At 52.6% G+C, this 23,924-nt stretch overlaps 2 gene segments (V, D, J or C); both read right to left on the bottom strand.

Moving 5' to 3' along the window:
- Nucleotides 1-1,729: 1,729 nt before the first annotated feature.
- LOC137768211 (T cell receptor beta constant 1-like) overlaps nt 1,730-23,924 on the bottom strand; it is a 55,489-nt gene continuing 33,294 nt past the window's right edge. Inside the window, 5 exon segments of the C gene segment in view lie at nt 1,730-1,943; nt 2,225-2,331; nt 2,503-2,520; nt 3,206-3,592; nt 6,675-6,732. Coding sequence covers nt 1,923-1,943; nt 2,225-2,331; nt 2,503-2,520; nt 3,206-3,592; nt 6,675-6,732 — 591 coding nt within the window.
- LOC137768727 (T cell receptor beta constant 1-like) overlaps nt 10,077-23,924 on the bottom strand; it is a 30,671-nt gene continuing 16,823 nt past the window's right edge. The window contains 5 exon segments of the C gene segment in view: nt 10,077-10,108; nt 10,398-10,541; nt 10,712-10,729; nt 11,742-12,128; nt 15,508-15,589. Coding sequence covers nt 10,077-10,108; nt 10,398-10,541; nt 10,712-10,729; nt 11,742-12,128; nt 15,508-15,589 — 663 coding nt within the window.

Genomic DNA, 23,924 nt, shown 5'->3' with positions numbered 1-23,924 from the left:
CATCCCTCCCCTGGGCCATGTCCTTTCCTGGCCTGTGTGAGCTGGGTCCAGAGAACCCCTCGTCTCCCACTCCTGATACGCAGTGTAGTGGGATGAATAATGTCACCCCAAATTCACGCCCACCTAGAGCCTCAGACTGTGACCTAATTTGGAAATAAGATCTTTGCAGATATAATTTGTTAAGAATCTTGGGATGATATCCTTCTGAATTTAGGGTGTGCCCTAAATCCAATGACTTGGGTCTTGGCAAGAGAAAGGAGAAGGAAGCTTACACACAGAGATACGGGGAAGAAGGAGACATGAAGACAGAAATAGAAGGTTGGGGTGATGCCGCCATGAGCCAAGGAGGCCAGGAGCCATCAGAAATGGGAAGAAGCAAGGAAGGATTCTTCCTTAGAACTTTGGAAGTGACCGTGGCCCTGCCAACACCTTGATTTTGACTTTTGCCCCCCAGAACTGTGAGAGAATACATTTCTATTGCTTTAAACCATCAGGTCTTTGTTACAGCGCCACTGGGAAACAAATACACTCAGGAATCGAGGTGTCCTCAGTCTGTTGCTATAGGTCCCGGCCCAGACTTTGGGAGCAGCTGCCCTAAGGTCACCCAGCGATTTTGTGACCAATCACAACTTCTTGGTCACAACTTGGGAAAAACTTCCTGAATTGCCACCTTCAGAAGAATGTGCCACAGTTTCACAGCTTACCAGTCATTTGATCTATGAACTATGGTTTCTTCACCTATGAAGTTGGGAGAAAAACACCTGCTTCTGGGATCATTGTGGGGATTGGCTGGGACAACACGTGTGCCAGTGCCCAGCCCGAATCCTGGAACAAAGCAGGCTATAAGGACTCCACTTTTCCCACCCTCTCCCAGCTTTCAGAACTGCCTTCTCACCCCCAACGTTCTGCCTCAACTAACTTACCCAGAGCCTCTCTCACTGGTCCGTCTTCTGTCCCCTGATGGCATTCCTCTCCTCTCTGGGTGCAGTGTTCTACCACAGTGATTGTAACCTGCAGTAGCATTTACCTCAGTAAGAGAACCATCTCCACCCAAGTGGGTGCACTCAACACACTACATTTGGGGTGAGCCTGGTCTCCATCCCATCAAGTTGGAAGAGACACTCAGGTGCAGCCCCCAGCTCCCAATGGACCCTGCTCCCCTTCTCCATTCCTCCCCAGGGCCTGACCCTATGTGCCTCACCTCCGTGAAATCTCCAGGTTTCACACTGCAGTGTTTTCAACTCTATGGCTTCTTTAGGATTCTAACTTAGGCAAAGTAGAACTAAATCTTATGCCCAAATTCTGAAACCACACAAGATGCAAGTGTTAAGAACCAACACAGATACACTGGAAATGCGTAAGAAGTGAAACTTGAATCTGGAATTGAGAAATGATCAGACATTCTAACCTACAGGTCGCCCTGTCCTCCGTCCAGCTCTGAGCTGGGGGTTACGGTTCACCTCCATTCATCCTTATGCCATCAATATGCAGGTTTTCCAGAGTCCAGCTCCTTGCCCTTCAAACTAACCCTACCCACTGGGGCCCAGAATACCCAGGTGTGGACCATGGGGTCCATCCTCCATCAGGATGAACAAGAGGAATCAGCATTGGTCAGAGAGGAGGGTCCATCACTCTGTATGCCTGAGGGGTGGTGATTTCCCTAAATCAGAGGTAGAACAGGGAAGGGCAGAACTCCATAGACACTCCTGGGACACAGTCAAGACCACCATGACACTTTTATTGCTTTAGTCAGTTTCAGATTCAGTGGTGAGGAGCTCAATCTGCAGGGAAGCTGAGAGAAGGGACAGATATCCGTGTAGGAAGGAGATAAAAGGTGTAGAGAGAGAAACTCTTGAGGAACACAGACTGGAAACATGTTAAGGAGCATCCAAGGTGAGGATAATGCACTTTTGGAGCTGGTCTCAGGAATCCTTTTTCTTAACCTGAGGAGAAGAGGACATTGTCAGGGTGCCAGAGGCCACCGAACAGTAGGAGTGGGTCAGAGGAAGCTGAGTCTAGGGCCTGATTTTGGGTAGAACTAGTTGATTCTCCCCATCCTCCAAAGCTACATTCTGTGATGATCTCAGACTTTCTCCCCTGTATGGCTGCCCCACTATAACTCCACTGAGGTGCCAGGACATGACTCTGAGACCCCCTCAGTTACCCTACATGATATTCCACCCTCTCCCTTCAATCACCTGTCCCACCCTGCCCTCCTCCTTACCATGGCCATCAGCACCAGGGCGCTGACCAGCACAGCATAGAGGGTGGCCTTCCCCAGCAGGATCTCATAGAGGATGGTGGCAGACAGGACCCCTTGCTGATACGACACTGTTGGCAGGAAGGGAGAGCAGGTAGGTACCTGTGAGCAGGGATCTCTGGTCTCCTTGCCCACGCACCACCCCCCCTTCCATGCCCCACCAGGGTCCATGGGTTTTGCATTCTCTGGTTCCAGAGCAAAGACCATGGGAGATGGAGACAAAGGAGCAGGGGGCCACTTACCCGAGGTGAAGCCACAGTCTGAAAGAAAAAAGGGGGAGGGAAATGGATGAGAGAGTCCATCTTCAAAAGCAGATTCAAAACTAAGCCAGCCTTCCTCAGTCCAATAGCTGGCAAGGTGCTAACTCTTGCCGACAACCATGTGAGCTTGGAAGTGGATCCTTCCCCACCTGAGCCTTCAGATAGGACTCCAGCTTTCGCTGACACCTGATTGCAGCCTCTTGAGGAAGACGAGCCAGCTAAGTTATGCCCAAATTCCTGACCCATCAAAACTATACAATAACAAATGTGTGGTATTTTGAGCTGCTTTCAAAAAAATCAAGAAAAATAAAAAACTAAGCCAGACTCCCAGGCTCAGGGCAGCCTCTGGTCAGAGTCCTAGCACCACCTTCCTTCTGTTTTGGCGATGTGGCCACAGCATCCTTGAAGGTCACGGAACATGGCAGCACTGAAGGGGATGAGGACCCACTGCTCAGACCCTGAGCGGTGCAGGCGGGTAGGGAGGGGGACCTTTCAGCACAGCTGAGTTGGGCTGACGATCTGGGATCTGGGGGAGGAATTAGCCCGAGGTGCCCTGTCCTCCCTCACGGTGGGCTTCCCACACCCTCCCCTTTATTCTGCATCTAGTCTCTCTGCTCTCCCCCCTGGATCTCCCCCTTTGCCTGCTCTGCCTCCCTCCTTGCTGAACCCTGCCGGAGCGGCTCACCTGCTCGGCCCCAGACCTCGGCACTGATGTTCTGGGTGACGGGTTTGGGCCCGTCCTGCTTCCACTCGTCCTCGTCCGGGACCCCGTGGAACCAGACTTGGCAGCGGAAGAGGTTGCGAGGGTTGTACCAGAAGGGGGCGGAGACCCTCAGCCGGCTGCTCAGACAGTAGCTGGAGTCACTGCGGCTGGGGTCCTCCTTGTGGGGCTGAGGGTCCGTGCTGACCCCTGTCTTGACCTGCTTCCCGTTCACCCACCAGCTCAGCTCCACGTGGTCGGGGTAGAAGCCCGTGGCCAGGCACACGAGCGTGGCCTTCTGGGTCCGGGAGATCTCAGCTTCTGACGGTTCGAACACAGCCACCTTGGGTGGGGTCACCTTGCTCAGGTCGTCTGGAAGGGAGAAGGGTTGGGAGCAGGGGTGGCCGGAGAGCCGGCTGGGCGTGGTAGGGCTGCGCCTGTGCGTGTGAGTCAGGGGCACAGGGAAGGGGGCCACGGGGTCATCGTAAAAGGAAATTACGTAGTAGTAGGTCCTGGTTGTTTGTTTGGGGGTCACCACCCGCTCCTCTGTGATTGTTCTCCCTCGGCCTGCCTGGCCTTTGTATTGACCCTACGACAAGCCTGTATCCTGTGTCCCCAGCCCCTAAGGTGGCCTTACAAATGACACTGCCCAACATTCTGAGTAATGTCTCTTCTTTCCCCTTACTTGATTTCTTAACCGTCAAGAAAAGCTTACTGTCTTTTACTCCCCACAATATGTAGTAGTTATTTAAATAGAGCACTGGATTGGAAGCAGAATAACGGAATTCAAAGCTTGGAACTGACTTTGCCGCCAACATGGCTTTAGACAGTCGCTCAATGTCTCTGCATCATTTTTCCTGCTTGTGACGGGAGAATCCCAACACCAACTGTCCGGAGCGGGGGTGGAGATGAAATGATACAAGGATTCAGAAAGCCCCTGCCCTCAGCTGGGTTACTTGTATGTGAGTCTGAGGGGCCGAGGAGTAAAGGGGATTTGGGGCTAAGGGGGTCATTTTGGGGTTGGGGGTTTTTCTTTAGATGACAATATACAGATGGCATATTTGGGGGCACTCGTGTGAGGACAGCCTTTTGTATTAGGGTGTGCTCATGAGAATGGGAGGTTTTCTTTCTTTCTGCTGCTTCAGCAGGCCATCCTAGCCATTCCTCTGCCTCCAGGTACCCCTGAGTTTCCTCAGCTCAGACAGATAACCATCTCCCTGTGTTTCAAATGCAGGCATCTTCAACCTTCTTTGCCCCTTTGATTCCACGTATTCTACTTTTCCCTACCAGCAAGCTTCCTGAATAGGCATCTGAGACCAACAGAGCAACTTCTGCTCCCGGCTGTCTCACTACAACTAAGCCTCTGGTCTGTGGCGTCCCCCAGGGCTCCAGGTGAAGGCATTCCAGTTAATGCCCCTGCGGCCTTTTCATCTGGCTGCCTCATTGCTTCTGGGCCCTCCTACATTCATGTTATTCTGCTCTTTGCTTTTTATCGATTGTTTTGTTTGTTTCTGAGCAATTGTTACAAGCAAGACACCTCATTCTAAAGAGATCTAGTTTAGGCTGGAAGATGGAGAAAATGTTCTTCTAACTGACTCTTCACATTCCCCTGGATGTGATCTGACTTCAGGGCTGGCTTCCTGGGTGTGTGACCTGTGCACACAGATTCACTTTTCCGAGGTAATGGATCATTAAAGGGCCAGGGCTTGGGACCCAGATTTACCTGGATCTGAGGTCTCCTGCTTTTCTCCACCCTGGCTGATCACAGGAACCCAGCTTCCCTCCGGGAAAACACACTTCAGCTGAGCCTCATTGGCTCCATCTTAACGAGCCTAAGTACAAACAGCGCTTGCTGTTGTCAAATCATCCAGGTAAATATACCAGTATTGAGGGGTTCTTCCCCTCTGGAGCCTCAATGCTCCCAACAGCAGGTTGGGACCTTTAAGGTCCTTTTCCAGCACTAAGAGCCTAAGATCCTTCTGGGAATGTTCCTCACCTCACAAGCAAAATATCTGCATTTTAATGTATGTCCTGCACCATCTGGCTGTTTAACCTAGAAGACATGGTGTGAGGAGGGAGATTTGGGGCTAGGGGATGAGAGGGGTACATTTGGTGAGTAAATCCACCCAGCGGCCCAGGTTCCCATCCAGCCCCCATGTGCTGTACACACAGCCTGGCCCTCAGGGGTCTGGGGCTTAGGAAGAGAGGAAGAGTTTTAAACCTAATTTTAAATCCAAACTTCTAAACAGTAAATCAACAAACCCCGCTGATTTCGATTCTCTCCCTCACTGCCTCGCGTTTCTCTTTCACCTCTCTGTTCCACACTCTTGTCTGTCATCCTTTTCCTCCTCTGTTCCGTGGAAGCCTCCATCTGCACCTCCCAGGAGCCGGCTCTGCAGGGGCCACACCCCGTGCTCATCCCTGCCTGTTCCTGCCCCTCCGGCTCATTTTCCCCTTTGCATCAGCTACACACCCTCCTGCCCTCCCCCCAGCCCAGACTGTCCTCCTCGGTCTTTTTCTCCAATCAAGCAGCTCTCAGAGTCCTAATAAATCCTCTCTCTCTCCAATGCTCACCCTGTCCCTAAATATCTCAGAAACAAAGAGACCGAAGCCCCCCCCTTTCCCTCTGTCCAAATTCCCGTCCCGGGAGTATCCCTACCCAATACCTTCCCCACCCAATATTCCCCACCTCCCTTGCAGAGTTGACCCCCAGCTGGACAACTGGCCACGCGCCCCAGCTCCAGCCCACACCACCCATCTCTGGGGACCCCCCAGGCGCCGGGCTGGAAGGAGGGGAGACATCCAAATCTTACCTATGACCGTGAGCCTGGTGCCTGGGCCAAAATACTGCGTATAGGAGCACAGTGAGGGGCCCCGCACTCAAACCCCCGCAGCCCCAAGGCCGCTCCCGCTCCCGGGCCCCAGCGCCCTGCTTCAGGGCTGCGAGCGCACCAGGTGCCCGCGTCCGCCCCGCGCCCGCCGCCTTCCATCCTCCCCGCCGCCGCTGCCGGGTCCGCGGGCACTCACCCACCACGGTCAGCCGGCTGCCGGCCCCGAAGGGCAGGGCGGCGCCTGTAAAGCACAGCCCCGGGGCTCCCCCCAAAACCGAGGCGCGCCGCCCGCGCTCACCTAGCACCAGGAGCCGCGTGCCCGGCCCGAAGTACTGGGGCTGAGTCACGGCCCCCCAGCGCCGCGCAAAAACCCGCCGCGTCCCCGGCGGCAGCGTCCCCGCTCACCTAGCACCGACAGCCGGGTGCCCGCGCCGAAAAACAGAGGGTCGTTACTCACAGCCCTGAGGCCCAGGACAAAAACCGGCGCTGCCCGCTCCTGACGTCCCGGACTCAGCCCAGGTCCCCACCGACCTCGAGCACAGCCCTAAATGAAGATGGGCAGCTGCCCACCTCTCTCCAGCCCGTCCTAGGGAGCGCTCAGGGACCCCAGCTGCCCTCCTTACCCAGCACAGTCAGCTTGGAACCATTGCCAAAATACAGCTTCCCGCTGTTCACGTAGCCCTGGGGACTCGGGCACAAACTTAGCCTTCCCTGAGAGCAGCCCAAGAGGGTCCACCGTCCACGCCCCAAAAGCCAGGATTCAGGCGGTCATCCAGGCTGGGCAGCCCATCCTCCCTCCCACCTGGAGCAACCTTCTTACCCAGCACAGTGAGCCGGGTCCCTGGCCCAAAGTGCAGCTCATTGTAGGAGCACAGTGGGAAGGGGCTACCAAGAATTCCTCCCTCTTGCCCTCCTCCCCTGGCACAGACTGGGCCCACCCTCCTTCTCCCTGGCTTCTCTCTTCCCACCTCTCTCCAGAACTAGCTGGACACAGAAATCTGGGCCCTGCCTGAGGTCATCCCCAATTTGCAGAGGGTCAGCTTGGCTTGGGGACTTAAAGTAGTAACAGTAGTTGTGAAATTAGAAGGGGTATTTGTGATGGAGATTTTGCTGGATTGGGAAGTGTTCTAGGCTAGACCCTGCCTCTTACTACTTCTGGGACCTGCAGCCTCCCTGACCTTCGTTTCTGCAACTGAAAAATGGGGTAATATCTTCCCCACAGCGTTGTTGTGAGTGCTTAACAAATTACACACCAGCAAGTACTTTGTCAAAGAGCAAGTTTTGTGAAAAGCACTGAATCATGATTCCACTTTAATGGCTTGATTCTTCACTTTCCTGGAAGCTGAGTGTGGAGCAGGGAGAGGCAGAGGTGATCACTGAGTCCAGATCCCTGCGAGATCACATCAGGGACCCGCTCAGGAGATCTCTCCCAGCTACTCTCCCCATGCAGGAGCCCCCCCTGGGCAGGTGGAGCTATTTTCTGAGGCAGGGCTTTTTGTAAAAGCCCTTCCTCTAACTGAATCATCGTGCCCCCCCCCCCCCGAAGTCCCCACAATGTTACACTATGATACAAAAATGTCCTCTTCTATTGTCCCCCTCCCCTAACGACTGTGCAGAGGCAGGAAGTGCAGGTGGCAGAGGTTGGTCTGATGGAGTGGGGTGGGAAAAAAACTCAGAGTAATCGAAAGTGGGGAGGGGCTTGGGGAATGTCAGGGTGCTAGCGGAGGGGGAAGGGGACAGAGAGGCCCCTCCTGGAACCTACGCCACCCTGAGAAGATCTCCTATGTCATCAGGGCTCCCCTCTGGGACGCACTGTGCCCACCTGCAAAGACTGGCATTTATAGTGAGGCTGGTGGGAGGAGCATCCCTAGAGCAGGTGATGGCAACTTAGGGCAGGAGGACACACAGCCTGGAAAGCTCTGCGATTCCCCATTGCTTCCTGAATAGGGTCCAAGCTCCTTCCCCTTCATTAGTCCACAGATACTTAATGCACATCTACCATATGCCAGGCCTCATGCTGGTTGCAAGGATAGAGTCCACTCTCAAAGCGGGAAGCCCCAACCTGCCTTTTCAGCCTTATGACTTCCACCTTGGACCTCGCAGCCCGCTGAGCAGAAGTAACCAGAAGTACCTGACCCCGTAGTTTCATATCCTGTTCATACATCTGACTATCATGACCTCTCTCCCACATGGCTAACTGAGACCAATTCTTCCTTTGAAGAATTGCCACCTTCTCAAGACTCTCCCCTGATGGTCCCAGTCACCTAGTGCTAGCCTCTGCCTGCATTTTAGGAGACAGCTCACGTTGCTGTTGAAAGCATCACCTTGTATGTTAACTGTTCCTATTCATGAATTATCCCCCTTATGAACAGGGAAGCTTCTCGGGGACTCTGACCTGGGTATCTTTGTTTTCTTGAAGGTTACGAGCAAATGTTGCAACGATATGTGCTTAACGACGAGGCTCCTCTGCTCATGCATACAGGTAGACATAGGTGTTTATGCATGTGTGCTGGTATATGTGCAGACACCCATGTTAGAATGCACGCAGTGTTGCAGTAGTGGGAGGAGGCTGTGTGCTGCAGGCCTGTGAGGGGGACGAAAGATGGCTGTTTCAGGCAGGCCTTAGGGTGATATCTGCTCCTGAATTGGGTCACTTTGGGCAAACTCATTGATTCATTCATTTCTTTAAAGAGAATTTATTGGGTTAGTACACTTGAACCAAGGTACTATGCCACATCGCAAGGATACTGTAATACAACACAACCTGGTCCTCAAGGAGCTGACCTTCTAGTGGGGGTGTCAGACAAGGAAAGAGGTAGTTTCCATCAACTGTGGTCAGTGGCAGGAAGGAGATGCACACAGGGTACTGTGACAGCAAAATACAGGGGAAATTTCATCCAGTTGCATGGAGTAAGGGGCAAAGATCCTCCAGAGAAGGCTACTTGCTGGGGAAGATGTCATCGCTGAATCTGCAAGGATGAGTGGGAGCTCACATATGTGTCATTCCAGGTAGAGGAGTGCAAGATGGCCTGAGAGCCAGTGACTCGGGGGTTCAGGGTGACAGGAGTGAGGGTGAGTGTGGATAAAGTGGTGGAGGACAATGGTGGGTCTTTTATGCCATCCTGAGGACTTTGGGTTACATCACCATGGTGACAATGAGACAGTAAAGAGCTTTGGGAGGATTTCTAGAAATACCAACAGGGCTGATCCTTGGTTTTAGGGAAACTTATTTTCTATCCTCCCAGGACTGATCAGGGACATATTCACACACATTTAATTCACTAGAGTGAAATTTATAACCAGCTTTGTAACTTAAACTGGAAGATACATCTGATAATGAGAATAGATAGTAATAGTAATTTCTCTTCTTCTCACCTGGAATCACTCCTTGGTGACGAAGGAAGCTGAGGAGTGCCCTCAGGGAGACAGTGGAGAGGAGCGTGGGTGATGTATATGACACCCAGCTCTGTGGGCCATGGGGACATGACCACTCAGCAAGTGGACACAGCTCTTCCTCAGAGCACCTTTGTCCAGGTAGGACAGAAATTTCCTATAGGCAGCATCACAGCTTTTTCTAGGTTGTTCCAGAGTAAGCCTCTCTCTTCACCAATCACACCCTTTCACATGTACTTAAGTCTTCCTGACAATGAAGAGTAGTACCAGCCACAGGCTGGGTCCCTTGACCCTCCTACCTGAGGGGACTGCACTTTCTTGAATACCTCTTGTTTCTACCCTGGCTGGAGTCACATGGGACTTCAGAGATGGACGGAAGAGTTATCTAGACACTCACAAGGCATACTCAAGCCAGATCAGGCCATTTTTATTGGTTGAATCAGTTCAGGCCCGCCAGGGTCCCCCTTGGGCTAGGGAGATTTTGGTCATGAGTGTTTGGGGCGCATGCACACACGGGTAGATACTGGGATGCGTGGAGAGATGAGAGCACCTCTTCTGAAGCACTGGGTAGGAATGGAAAAAGCAGAATTCACATCAGGGCAATAACAGGCTGGAAGCTCCTGGCTCCGCCTCTAAGCCGGCTTCAGGAATCCTTTCTCTTGACCTGAAGAAGAGACAGTTCGGGGGTCACCAGGAGCCAGGAGTGCTGGGGACTAAGAGGAAGTAGGGTGTCCCACTGACAAGACAAAGAGCAGGGTTCCCCCAACATCCATCCATTGGGTTTTCGGGTGACCCCAGTTTCTCCTTCACAGCATGGCGCTTGCATTGTGATCCCAGAGGTATCAGGTGTCTTCTGAGGCATGTGGGTGACTCCCCCTCTTCCCCTCTGCCCACTCTGGTCCTGGCAGGACCTCTGTGTTCCTGGGTGTGAGTTGCTGTGTTTCAAGTGTCACCTCGAACCTGCTGGCCCCACCCTGCCCTTCTCCTTACCATGGCCATCAGCACCAGGGCGCTGACCAGCACAGCATAGAGGGTGGCCTTCCCCAGCAGGATCTCATAGAGGATGGTGGCAGACAGGACCCCTTGCTGATACGACACTGTTGGCAGGAAGGGAGAGCAGGTAGGTACCTGTGAGCAGGGATCTCTGGTCTCCTTGCCCACGCACCACCCCCCCTTCCATGCCCTACCGTGGTCCATGGGTTTTGCAATCTCTGGTTTAGAGCAAAGACCATGGGAGATGGAGACAAAGGAACAGGGGGCCACTTACCCGAGGTGAAGCCACAGTCTGAAAGAAAAAAGGGGGAGGGAAATGGATGAGAGAGTGCATCTTCAAAAGCAGATTCAAAACTAAGCCAGCCTTCCTCAGTCTAATAGCTGGCAAGGTGCTAACTCTTGCCAACAACCATGTGAGCTTGGAAGTGGATCCTTCCCCACCTGAGCCTTCAGATAAGACTCCAGCTTTTGCTGACACCTGATTGCAGCCTCTTTTTTTTTTTAAGAAATTCACGTTCTTTTATTTATTTATTTATTTATTTATGACTGTGTTGAGTCTTCGTTTCTGTGCGAGGGCTCTCTCCAGTTGCGGCAAGCGGGGACCACTCTTCATCGCGGTGCGTGGGCCTCTCACCATCGCGGCCTCTCTTGTTGCGGAGCACAGGCTCCAGACGCGCAGGCTCAGTAATTGTGGCTCACGGGCCCAGTTGCTCCGTGGCATGTGGGATCTTCCCAGACCAGGGCTCGAACCCGTGTCCCCTGCATTGGCAGGCAGATTCTCAACCACTGCGCCACCAGGGAAGCCCTGATTGCAGCCTCTTGAGGAAAACGAGCCAGCTAAGTTATGCCCAAATTCCTGACCCATCAAAACTATACAATAACAAATGTGTGGTATTTTGAGCTGCTTTCAAAAAAATCAAGAAAAATAAAAAACTAAGCCAGACTCCCAGGCTCAGGGCAGCCTCTGGTCAGAGTCCTAGCACCACCTTCCTTCTGTTTTGGCGATGTGGCCACAGCATCCTTGAAGGTCACGGAACATGGCAGCACTGAAGGGGATGAGGACCCACTGCTCAGACCCTGAGCGGTGCAGGCGGGTAGGGAGGGGGACCTTTCAGCACAGCTGAGTTGGGCTGACGATCTGGGATCTGGGGGAGGAATTAGCCCGAGGTGCCCTGTCCTCCCTCACGGTGGGCTTCCCACACCCTCCCCTTTATTCTGCATCTAGTCTCTCTGCTCTCCCCCCTGGATCTCCCCCTTTGCCTGCTCTGCCTCCCTCCTTGCTGAACCCTGCCGGAGCGGCTCACCTGCTCGGCCCCAGACCTCGGCACTGATGTTCTGGGTGACGGGTTTGGGCCCGTCCTGCTTCCACTCGTCCTCGTCCGGGACCCCGTGGAACCAGACTTGGCAGCGGAAGAGGTTGCGAGGGTTGTACCAGAAGGGGGCGGAGACCCTCAGCCGGCTGCTCAGACAGTAGCTGGAGTCACTGCGGCTGGGGTCCTCCTTGTGGGGCTGAGGGTCCGTGCTGACCCCTGTCTTGACCTGCTTCCCGTTCACCCACCAGCTCAGCTCCACGTGGTCGGGGTAGAAGCCCGTGGCCAGGCACACGAGCGTGGCCTTCTGGGTCCGGGAGATCTCAGCTTCTGACGGTTCGAACACAGCCACCTTGGGTGGGGTCACCTTGCTCAGGTCGTCTGGAAGGGAGAGGGGTTGGGAGCAGGGGTGGCCGGAGAGCCGGCTGGGCGTGGTAGGGCTGCGCCTGTGCGTGTGAGTCGGGGGCACAGGGAAGGGGGCCACGGGGTCATCGTAAAAGGAAATTACGTAGTAGTAGGTCCTGGTTGTTTGTTTGGGGGTCACCACCCGCTCCCCTGTGATTGTTCTCCCTCGGCCTGCCTGGCCTTTGTATTGACCCTACGACAGGCTTGTCCCCTGTGTCCCCAGCCCCTGAGGTGGCCTTGCAGTTTCCTCACCTCAGACAGAGAGCCATCTCCCTGTGATTCAAATGCAGGCATCTTCAACCTTCTTTGCCCCTTTGATTCCACGTATTCTACTTTTCCCTACCAGCAAGCTTCCTGAATAGGCATCTGAGACCATCAGAGCAACTTCTGCTCCCAGCTGTCTGGCTACAACTAAGCCTCTGGTCTGTGGCGTCCCCCAGGGCTCCAGGTGAAGGCATTCCAGTTAATGCCCCTGCGGCCTTTTCATCTGGCTGCCTCATTGCTTCCGGGCCCTCCTACATTCATGTTATTCTGCTCTTTGCTTTTTATTGATTGTTTTGTTTGTTTCTGAGCAATTCTGTTACAAGCAAGACATCTCATTCTAAAGAGATGTAGTTTAGGCTGGAAGATGGAGAAAATGTTTTTCTAACTGACTCTTCACATTTCCCTGGATGTGATCTGACTTCAGGGCCGGCTTCCTGGGTGTGTGACCTGTGCAGTCACACGGGACCCCACACTTAGAAGGGCCCCTTGTTGATTTAATGTGCTGGTGTCACCATTTTGAAATTCTAAGTAAATTTTAATAAAAGCCCTGGGTGTTCCCTTTGTGGTGGTTCTGCTTCCCATCAGGTCTGCTGCCCCCGCCCTGCTTTTCTCACCTTGCTGATAACTCCTCTGTCCCTAGGTCTTTACTGGCCGACCAGGTCTGAAATGGAAATCTCCTAACTTCTCTCTGCTGTCCTGGCTCCATCAGGCTTTCTGCCCCCAGCCTGGTTATTCACTCTCGCCTCAAAGACCTTGCCCCTGGGTTTCAACCAGCCCTCCAAGGGCACTATGGAATGTGCTCCTCTGACCTCCTCACCCAGCAAACTCTCAGCCCCTGTTGGAGAAAGTAAAGATGCCTTTTGAGCCACGTGTGATGCGCCCCATGATGCTGACGTGATGGACCGAACGATCAAAAGCCAGACCTTCGTTACACCCTGAAGCACTGACTGCATGGCTGCACGATGAGGGCAAAGCCGGTTCTCCCTCCATGTTCGCGAGTCCCTGTGGGGTGTGGGTCGGCTTGCCCATGTGGGTGTACTGTGTGTGTCCTGGTGAGCTTCTGTTGTGTGTGCTTGGATGTGGGCTGAACTAGCCTCAGGCAGAACTCTGAAGTTTATGGGTCCTGTTCCCAGCCCTCCTCCCCATTAGCCACATGCCAAACCTGCCCCTCCTTTGGCACTGGGCTCCCCTCCCTTGCCAGTGGGCAGCTAGCGGAAGGGTAGGGAGGGGACCACTGCATTACAAGAGGTTTCCTGGATACTCTCCATGTAGCTACTCTTGTAAGTCTCACAGCAGATTAAGCAGTGGGTATTGTTGATGACATTGTATAGAAGAGGGAAGGTTCCCACAGATTCACTTGACCAAGGTCACCAGATCATTAAAGGGCCAGGGCTTGGGACCCAGATTTACCTGGTTCTGAGGTCTCCTGCTTTTCTCCACCCCGGCTGATCACAGGAACCCAGCTTCCCCTCCGGGAACACACACTTCAGCTGATCCCCACTGGCTCCATCTTATTGAGCCTACCTACAAACAGCGCTTGCTGTTGTCAGATCATCCAGGTAAATATACCCGTATTGAGGGGTTCCTCCCCTCTGGAGCCTCAATGCTCCCAACAGTAGGTGACCTTTAAGGTCCTTTTCCAGCACTAAGAGCCTAAGATCCTTCTGGGAATGTTCCTCACCTCACAAGCAAAATATCTGCATTTTAATGCATGTCCTGCACCATCTGGCTGTTTAACCTAGAAGACATGGTGTGAGGAGGGAGATTTGGGGCTAGGGGATGAGAGGGGTACATTTGGTGAGTAAATCCACCCAGCGGCCCAGGTTCCCATCCAGCCCCCATGTGCTGTACACACAGCCTGGCCCTCAGGGGTCTGGGGCTTAGGAAGAGAGGAAGAGTTTTAAACCTAATTTTAAATCCAAACTTCTAAACAGTAAATCAACAAACCCCGCTGATTTCGATTCTCTCCCTCACTTCCTCGCGTTTCTCTCTTTCACCTCTCTGTTCCACATTCTTGTCTGTCATCCTTTTCCTCCTCTGTTCCGTGGAAGCCTCCATCTGCACCTCCCAGGAGCCGGCTCTGCAGGGGCCACACCCCGTGCTCATCCCTGCCTGTTCCTGCCCCTCCGGCTCATTTTCCCCTTTGCATCAGCTACACACCCTCCTGCCCTCCCCCCAGCCCAGACTGTCCTCCTCGGTCTTTTTCTCCAATCAAGCAGCTCTCAGAGTCCTAATAAATCCTCTCTCTCTCCAATGCTCACCCTGTCCCTAAATATCTCAGAAACAAAGAGACCAAAGCCCCCCCTTGCCCTCTGCCTCTGTTCCAGAACCAGGAGTACCCCATGCCAGGCCCTTCATCCCTTGCAGAGCTGACCCCACAGAGGGCCACCTGGCAACCCAGCCCAGCTCCAGCCCAGCTCCAGCCCTGCCCACCCATTTCCGGGGACACGATGGGCTGCGAATGGAAGGCAGGGAGGCGGCCAGATCTCACCTGTGACCGTGAGCCTGGTGCCTGGGCCGAAATGCCGCTCACTGGAGCACGGAGTCCCGGTCCCGCACGCAAACCCCTCAGCGCCCAGCCACTCGGCCTCCGGGTCCCAGCGCCCGGCTCCGACCTTGCATCCCGCCCCGCCGCCGCTGCCGGGCCCGCGGGCACTCACCCACCACGGTCAGCCGGCTGCCGGCCCCGAAGGGCAGGGCGGCGCCTGTAAAGCACAGCCCCGGGGCTCCCCACCCAAACCGAGGCGCGCCGCCCCGCGCTCACCTAGCACCAGGAGCCGCGTGCCCGGCCCGAAGTACTGGGGCTCTGAGTCACGGCCCCCCAGCGCCGCGCAAAAACCCGCCGCGTCCCCGGCGGCAGCGTCCCCGCTCACCTAGCACCGACAGCCGGGTGCCCGCGCCGAAGTACTGAGTGTTTTGGCTCACAGCCCTGAGGCCCAGGACAAAAACCGGCGCTGCCCTCTCCTGACGTCCCGGACTCTGCCCAGGTCCCCACCGACCCGGAGCACAGCCCCAAATGGAGATGGGCAGCTGCCCACCTCTCTCCAGCCCGTCCTAGGGAGCGTTCAGGGACCCCAGCTGCCCTCCTTACCCAGCACAGTCAGATGGGAGCCATCCCCAGAATACAGCTCTCTGGTATTCACACAGCCCTGGGACCCCGGAGCAAACTTTGCCTTCTCAGAGAGCAGCCTAGGAGGGTCCAGCGCCCACGCCCCCAAAGCCAGGGTTCAGGCGGTCATCCAGGCTGGGCAGCCCATCCTCCCTCCCCCCCTGGAGCAACCTTCTTACCTAGCACAGTGAGCCGGGTCCCTGGCCCGAAGTACTGCTCATTGTAGGAGCACAGTGGGAAGGGGCTACCAAAAATTCCTCCCTCTTGCCCTCCTCCCCTGGCACAGACTGGGACCACCCTTCTCCTCCCTGGCTTCTCTCTTCCCACCTCTCTCCAGAACTAGCTGGACACAGAAATCTGGGCCCTGCCTGAGGTCATCCCCAATTTGCAGAGAATCAGCTTGGCTTGGGGACTTATAGTAGTTGTGAAATTGGAAGGGGTATTTGTGATGGAGATTTAGCTGGATTGGGAAGTGTTCCAGGCTATACCCTGCCTCTTACTACTTCTGGGACCTGCAACCTCCCTGGCCTTCGTTTCCACAACTGAAAAATGGGGTAATATCTTCCCCACAGCGTTGTTGTGAGTGCTTAACAAATTACACACCTGCAAGTGCTTTGTCAAAGGGCAAGTTTTGTGAAAAGTTTTATGATTATCCCACTTTAACGTTTTGATTCTTCATGTTCCTGGGAAGCTGAGTGTGGAGCAGGGAGAGGCAGAGGGGGTTCGTTTGGGCGTCACCATCCCAATTCTCTGCTGTTAGTCTCCCTCATCTTTGCCCCTTCTTTCTCCCCACAATGGGCACTCACTACTGACTGCCTCCCACAAGTCCCTAAGGTGGCATTATATCCTGATTTTCTTGGCTGTGTTTGAAAAGCCCTGTACTTGGGGCCCTGTAGGATTAACCATCGAATGAGTATATCTGTCTGTTTTCTTCCTAGTTCAAATCCCTCTTTGGTGCATGACTATCTAACTTTTCAGACTTAGAAGCAATTACAGTAGAGTTGAAATAAGCCTGGATTTTGAGGCAGAGGATTCCTACCAGCAGCATGATCCTGAGAACTCAACTGACTTTTTCCAATGATCATTTTCCTGTTTTTGCAGGGTGTATGTGCTTATCTGTTTGAGTGACAGCACATATTAATTAGAATTAGCCATTCTTCCCCAGAAGAGATACTTTTCCCGTTGCATCTGACATATTCTTTTCTCTATACTCTACCCAACTCACGTTTTGTTTTGATTTTACATGTAACCGGCTTTGTGGAGCCCCCGTGCCTCTGGCTATTATCCTATCTGATGTTCCACACTGACTGCTACACCAGGGCGCCCGGGGTGTCTGGTAGCTTGCCGAGGATGGCTGGAATCCCATGAAAGGAACTGTTCATGGGTTGAACCCTTTCTTATTTCCAGTGACCAGCAAACCTCTCTACCCGCTTTTGAATGCTAGCTCTAGCCACACTTTATATTCATAAAAGCAGCAAAAGCTTAGAAGCGAACAAATCCCAAAGTCCGAGGGCCAGTTCATCAGAGGGTTCATATTATAAAGTCCCAGGCCCTTTGACATGCCTGACAGAAGGGAGAGAATTTCTGGAATTGTTGGAAGGCAGGCCCTCATGTGAAGACATGGAGGGATGGGAAAAAAACACGTCTACCTTTCAAGCACCCTCCTTGTTGCCAGAATGTACTGTGCCCTCTGTTTGGCTCTGCTCTGGGAATGAGTTTGTGGAGCAGAAGTATGGCAAACCCAGATGTCTCCACTTTATCCGAGTTTGGGAAATGTTTCTAATGGGAAAATTGAGCCACAGGTTTGGAAAAAGGCAAACTCTGTGACACAGTGAGGATAAACAACAAGAATGAAAAGGATGGCTACAAGAGGGTAAATCCTTTACAAAGGATTTTCACATGATTTAGTCCCTTACAGTTTCAGGACCCCAAGAGACTACCACTGTCATCTCTGTTTTATACATCTCAGAGGGCCTGAGACAGTTTAGGTCACTTTGCAAATTGCATGAGCCCTTCCTTCCCCAGAACCCAGGCATTTTGAATCCCAGTGATTTGTACTTTCCAATTTCCATGACACTCCCTGGCACGTGCTCCCATCTGCAGGACAAAGGCTGCTCCAGCCAACCAATCTGGTAGAACCTCTGTGGCCCACTGCTCTGGCCGTGTCTATAACTCCAGCCCAGGCCCATCTCACCCTTGCCCTGCTTCTCCCACCTGCCTGCTTTCTCCAGAGGGTGGTAATGGTGTGTTAGTGTTTCACGATGGGCCTCTGACTCGCTGATCTCAGCACAGATCCTGAGGTTTGAGAGCACGGGGCCTCTAGCTACTTCTCTTCTTTCTGCCTTGGCTGTTGCTAAGATGGTGTAAGTTTCCAGTTGTAACAGCTTATTCAGACCTACCTCCTCTGACCCCCACCAATCGCAATGTTGCCCAGGGCCACCCCTGCAAGCTCACATGATGCCGTGACACGGACCTCGGCCCTTAGGGCTCAGGAGCCCCCCTCAAGCCACCTCAGTCTCACCAAGCTGCTCCCCTATGGCCTCCTGAGACCTTAAACCGCCTCAGGAAGACACACATGGATCTTGGAGACAGAGAAGGAGGACAAGGAAGGCGAGGACAGCGCTCTGAGCTGGAGGGAGGTGTTGGGGGTGGATTTTAACATAGAAGACGGAGCTATTCACCAAAACGGGGTCAACAGTGCAGGATCAGAGTTAGAAGGGGGGGGGGGGAAATGGAGAAGATCAGATAAGAAAGGGAAAGTAAAGCAGCACACCCGCTGAAACAGGAGAGAGGAGAGGAATCTTGGAGAACAATAAGAAGAAGAACGAGAAAACACAAAGCCGGGAGAGGAAGCACAGAAGCACAGCTCCTTTGAGCCCTCGGCCGAAGAGCCGCATCGAACACAGCGGAGCAAGCTGGCGATGCTCTGGAAGGAAAGGGCAGTTCTGACCCCCTCCTTACACCCCCCCTCCCTGCCTGATACCTGTCACGGTGAGCCTGGTGCCGATCCCAAAGTGGAGGGGCGAATTATAGGAACACAGCTGCAGGAGGCTGTAGGAAAAACCCCCAGAGGTCTCCAGCCAGAGCGCTAGTCTTAGCTCGTTGAGAGCAGAGATGGCCACCTTTCCCTGCCTGGATTCACGGCTCTGGACCAAAAGGATCCCACTGGGAGAAAGGCCTAAGCACACTCTGGGGAAAGAGGGGAAAGAGGAGGAGGCTTAGGAGGGGCCGATCCACGCCCAGAAGAAGGGGCGATGGACCACCGACAGAAGAGTAAGGAAGCAGTTTATGGGCTGAAGACTTAGAGGACAGACAGAGGAATCAACCAAGCCTCATCTAAAGCAGCGGCAGACCCAGCTCCCTGGAAGCCCCACAGGGACCAGAGTTTACTCAATCCCCTCCCACCGGGGCTGGACAGAGAGATAGACACTCCGGGTCCAAGGGACAATGGCCCCGTCTCCCGGCTCCGGCGCCTTACCCAGGACAGAGAGTCGAGTCCCACCTCCAAAGTGCTGCACCCGGTCGCTCCACAGTATAACACGGGCGTGGCAAACCCCAGAGCGGCCGGTATGGGGCCCTTCTTTCCAGAAATGAGCTTCCCCCCAGAACTTCTGGGGGTGCTAGCACCTTCTCCGCTCACCCACACTCTCCGCCTTTTCTCTGCTGCGTTCTCAGTCCCTGCTTTCTCTAAGGGGAACTTCTAGAACTCCAGCCTTACAACACATCATCCCCAGGGAAGACCTTTACTTACCCAGCCCAGAAAGCTTTGTCCCGCTGCTGAAATACAGGCTTTCATTAGTCACACAACACTTAAGCCTGGCAGGGAAACTGTGCCTATGCCTCTCATTCCTTCCCCACCCCCCGCCAGTCCCCCTGCAGCTCTCCTGTCCCCTTCCTTGGCGGAATTTTAACTCCCAGAGGTGGAGTGGGTGACAACTGTCCAACCCGAAAAGCTGCGGTCAGAGGACCAGTTTGGCCCCCTGTGAGACTTCTCAGCCCCCTCTCCTGTGTCCATCTCCTTTCTGCGCGAGGGAGAGAAACGGCAGGACTGAAAGATCCAAGGCCAGACGCTCTCCCATCTACCGTGGCCATGAGGGGCACCCTCCAAGGAGATGGAAGATGGACAAGGAGACCCCTTTCTGGCTGAGACTACTTGCCTCTCGGTAGGGAAACCCAGGCTTGGCACAGCGAGCCTATGACATTATTGGAGAGGGAGGCCGTCCTCTCATCAAGATAAGAATTCATCAAGACGGGAATTCAGATTTTTCTGATAAAAACATGCTTTAACCTAGGCACCCATATCGGAGGCTCCATCTGGACCCTGCCCTTCCCTGTAGGTTCCCAGCCCTCCAGCCCCGACTGGCTTACCTATGACAGTGAGCCGGCTTCCCTCCCCAAAATAGTAGGTGTCTCCAGAGCACAGCCTCCCAGATTCACTTCAAAACCTCTCCTTGTCTGCTGGGATTCTGGGAGAGGTTAGGGTGTTCATGGCTCCCTTCTCTCCCAGAGCCACCAGCCCCCTTCAAACACTCTGCATACCGTTCCAGAACTTTCCAGGGCCCCAGGACCCAGGAGCTGGGTCATCCCTTACCTCCCACATTCCCCGAGAGAGTCCTCCCTCATGGTACCCACCTGGAGACCCTGGCCTTACCTACAACAGTCAGCTTGGTCCCTGGGCCGAAGGTATAGTCATAGCACATCAGAATACAGCTGCCTTACAATGCACGCTTGGGACCCGCCTTCCCCTACGAGGGGCCAGGAAAGGCCTGGACTGTGTCTTACCTACGACCGTGAGCCTGGTGCCTTCTCCGAAGAAGACTTCAGTGTTTGCACAGTGACGCGGAGCATGGAGGAAAACAAATGCGAGGTGTGCAGAGAGGAGGGGGTTTTGCTTGGTGCCTGGTGGACTCTGGGACTAGGAATCCCCTCTTGTGCTTTACAGATATTGCACAGAAGAATGTTTTCGACTTTTGACTCTTGGGGCCACGGAGCACGGGCAGAGTCCATCCAGAGGGCCCTGTGCCCTGTTTTTTGATTCTTCCTGAGGGTCCATCAGAAGGATATGGGCCTGGCGAGGAGGGCAGGGTCCCAGAGACCCGTGACTGTCCCTGGAGGGCTGGGATAGTGCTGGCTTCTTCCTTCATAGAACGGTCACCTCCCATGTACCTTCCCATTGACCTTGTCCTTGGGTGGGGGGAGGGGGAGGGGTGGGATAAAGGGGTCTCTCTGAGGCCTTCACCCATGAGGCCACAGAGGCATCTTCTTATGTCTGGCCTTTCTGCCTGGAAGCTTCAGCTCTGATCCAGGCCTGTCCTTCTCCACGGCCTGGGCTTGACAGGTTGACGGCGGGAAGGTGGAGACATTCTGACCCAAACCACCCTTGGGCCTGTGACCTGGGAGAAGAATGGAATGACGGTGGGAATGGGACAGGCAGAAAGGTTTTTGTAAAGGATTCCCATAGGGTTGAATCACCGTGGCCCCCCTGTCCTCACAACGTTACAGCTTTATACAAAAACGTCTCCTCCCATGCGTCCGCCCCTCCAAGCTGGAGTCTGGGAGAAACCACCAGAGCAGCTGCCCCTGTGAGGGCACTGGAGGGCGAGGCGGTGACATCACCGCCCCAGGTGCAAGTGGCGGGGAGGATGGACCAGGCCAGGGGGCTCCCTCCTCATGCTCATGCCCTTCTTAGCTCCTCAGAGCCGTGTGTCTGTGCATCAGGGGCTGCTTTCCCTGGTATCCGCCCCTCTGCAAGCTGGCGTCATAGTAGCAGCCCCTTTCTATCTCGGGACTGCCCCGATGCTGGGCACCCAGAGGTCACACCTTTCAGCACTCAGTACCCAGACTCTGCCCCGTTGGCCCAATTTTGAACCTCCAGGGTGGTCTGAAGGAGAATTGGCCACTAGCTACACAGAGGTAGGGCTTTCCCAGGGGTAGATAAAGTGATAGCTGAGAGCTGTATTTCTAACCAGTGTGAGGTGAGGGGGGACCACGTGTGTCATCAGCTGCTGCACTTCTCACTGTGGACTTTAGACATTCGAGTTCAGTGGAGGGCGTTGGGGGAACCAGATGTGGAGAACTGAATGAATACGGCCTCAGGAACGTTCAAATACAATCACACGGCCAAGCGATCATGGTCAAGGTCTTCTCCCTCTTTTCCCTGAAGGGCAGAAACATTTTACGTTTTTGGTAGATATTTTATTCTCCCTGAGCAAGATGACCTTGAAATTGAACCTCCAGCTGAGTGGTCTGCATCTCATTTCACTAGATGGTGCTTCCTTTCGTTGCCTTTTAAACTATGACAACATCTAGAAGAAAAAAGACACTCGACCACATAATGATAACACACTTACAGGGGGAAATAGACGCAGAATCAAAAGATCAATGACAGTATGGGAAAAGCATTAGTGATTCTCATCATGAGGGCTGATCTCCCCATGATGATGAACTCCTAGAAATCAATTAGAAAATAATCCAGAGCCCAATAAAAATGGCAAAGAACAGAGGTTCAGAAAAAAAGATCCAAATGGTGCTTAACCATAGGAAAAAGAAATCTTGCAATGATAAATACAAAGTAAAACTGCATTGAAATGTCACTTTTCACCAATATGATTGACAAATTGAATTATGGAAGACCATTCTATTGGCTAGTTTCTGGTGAAATATGCACTTTTACACATTGATTGCTGGTGGGTGCGAAATAATACAACTCTTAATGGGAGCAATTTGGAAATATCTATAAAAATTACAAATGTGCTTACCTTTTCACCTAGAAATCCCACCTTTGAGAGTTTACCCTGTAATTACTCTTGCATACAAAAAAAAAAAGTGCGTAAAGTATTTGCATTATTTGGAATAGCAAAAAGATTGGGAAAAACTCAAGTGCCCATTAGTAAGGGGTTGGGTAAATAAATTGTGATACATTCACACAGAATATTATTCAATGCTAAAAAAGAATGAAAATGTATCATACTGCTATGGAAAGTTTTCTAAGATATAATGTTAACTGGATAAAAACAAGCTGTAGAATAAGGTTCCTGTATGCTACTTTTGTCTAACAAAATAAGAATAATACTTATTGGGCTTCCCTGGTGGCGCAGTGGTTGAGAGTCTGCCTGCCCATGTAGGGGACGCGGGTTCTGAGCCCTGGTCTGAGAGGAGCCCACATGCCGCGGAGCGGCTGGGCCCGTGAGCCACAGCTACTGAGCCTGCGCGTCTGGAGCCTGTGCTCCGCAGCAAGAGAGGCAGCGACGGTGAGAGGCCCGCGCACAGCGATGAAGAGTGGCCCCCGCTCGCCGCAACTAGAGAGGGCCCACGCACGGAAACGAAGACCCAACACAGCCAAAAATAAATAAATAAATAAATAAAGTGTAACATTTATATATTAAAAAAAAGAATAATACTTACTATTAAAATAAGAATTATACTTCTGTTTGTTTGATGCTGCATGAAGAAACACTGGAAAGATACAAAAGCGATGGATAAAATGATTACCTGTTAAGAATGAGTGGATAGCTGATTCACTTTGTTATAAAGCAGAAACTAACACACCATTGTAAGCAATTATACTCCAATGAAGACGTTAAAAAAAAAAAAAGAGTGAGTGGAGGAGACAGAGTATAAGGAAAATTAACATTTCTGTGTCAACTTTATTGTGTTGATTTTTGAGCCATAGATAGCTATTTTATTTTAAATAGATAACATAGCTATTATCTATTTTATTTTAAAGTAAAACAATAAAATTTTAAAAGAAAAACAGCAGCAAAATACTGCTTTAAGTGATATTTTAAAATCTGCCACTAGAAAAAAAAGATACTTGTTTTATTTACAAACTCGTTTTTTCCAAAGAAGACCAGTTTATACAAGAAGCTGTTGTACTGTCTTGAATTTGCTCAGTGAGTCTGCAATCACCTAGGAGGCTCGTGAAAAATACATATTTCTGAGTAGTCCCCAGGATACTTTGAGCTCAAAATCTCTAGGTTTATTAATTTGCATTTAAATAAACAATTAAGCACAAAATGACCCTGGGTATTTCCACTTCTGCACCAGTCCTGGGACCCACGGCTTGTCCTTGAGGAGAAGGGCAGCTGTCAGCTGGAAGCACAGCAGAGTGCTGTCTGGTGGTGCGAGAGCTGGCCGCAACTGGCACGGCTCTTAGAATTTAGGGAAAAAGGAAGAAGAGGAGACAGTCTGTTTATTTAACTCAGGAATAGTGACAGATCTCACAGTAGCCCAATAAAAGGTCATCAATTGCTTTTATCAATCGGAAGGTGGCAAGGCCTCTTCCTTGTTCCCTTTCCACATTGAGGAACTTTCATCAATGTACTGATTTACTTTGATCTAGTTCCATATAGTATTTTCCTTATTAACCCTTTTTGCCTGTCACTAATTTACTCCCTAAG

Source organism: Eschrichtius robustus, chromosome 8 (genome assembly GCF_028021215.1).
Source record: "Eschrichtius robustus isolate mEscRob2 chromosome 8, mEscRob2.pri, whole genome shotgun sequence".
Lineage (NCBI taxonomy): Eukaryota > Metazoa > Chordata > Mammalia > Artiodactyla > Eschrichtiidae > Eschrichtius > Eschrichtius robustus.
Note: the sequence above shows the minus strand (reverse complement) of the source record. Positions and strands in the feature narration are given on the sequence as shown.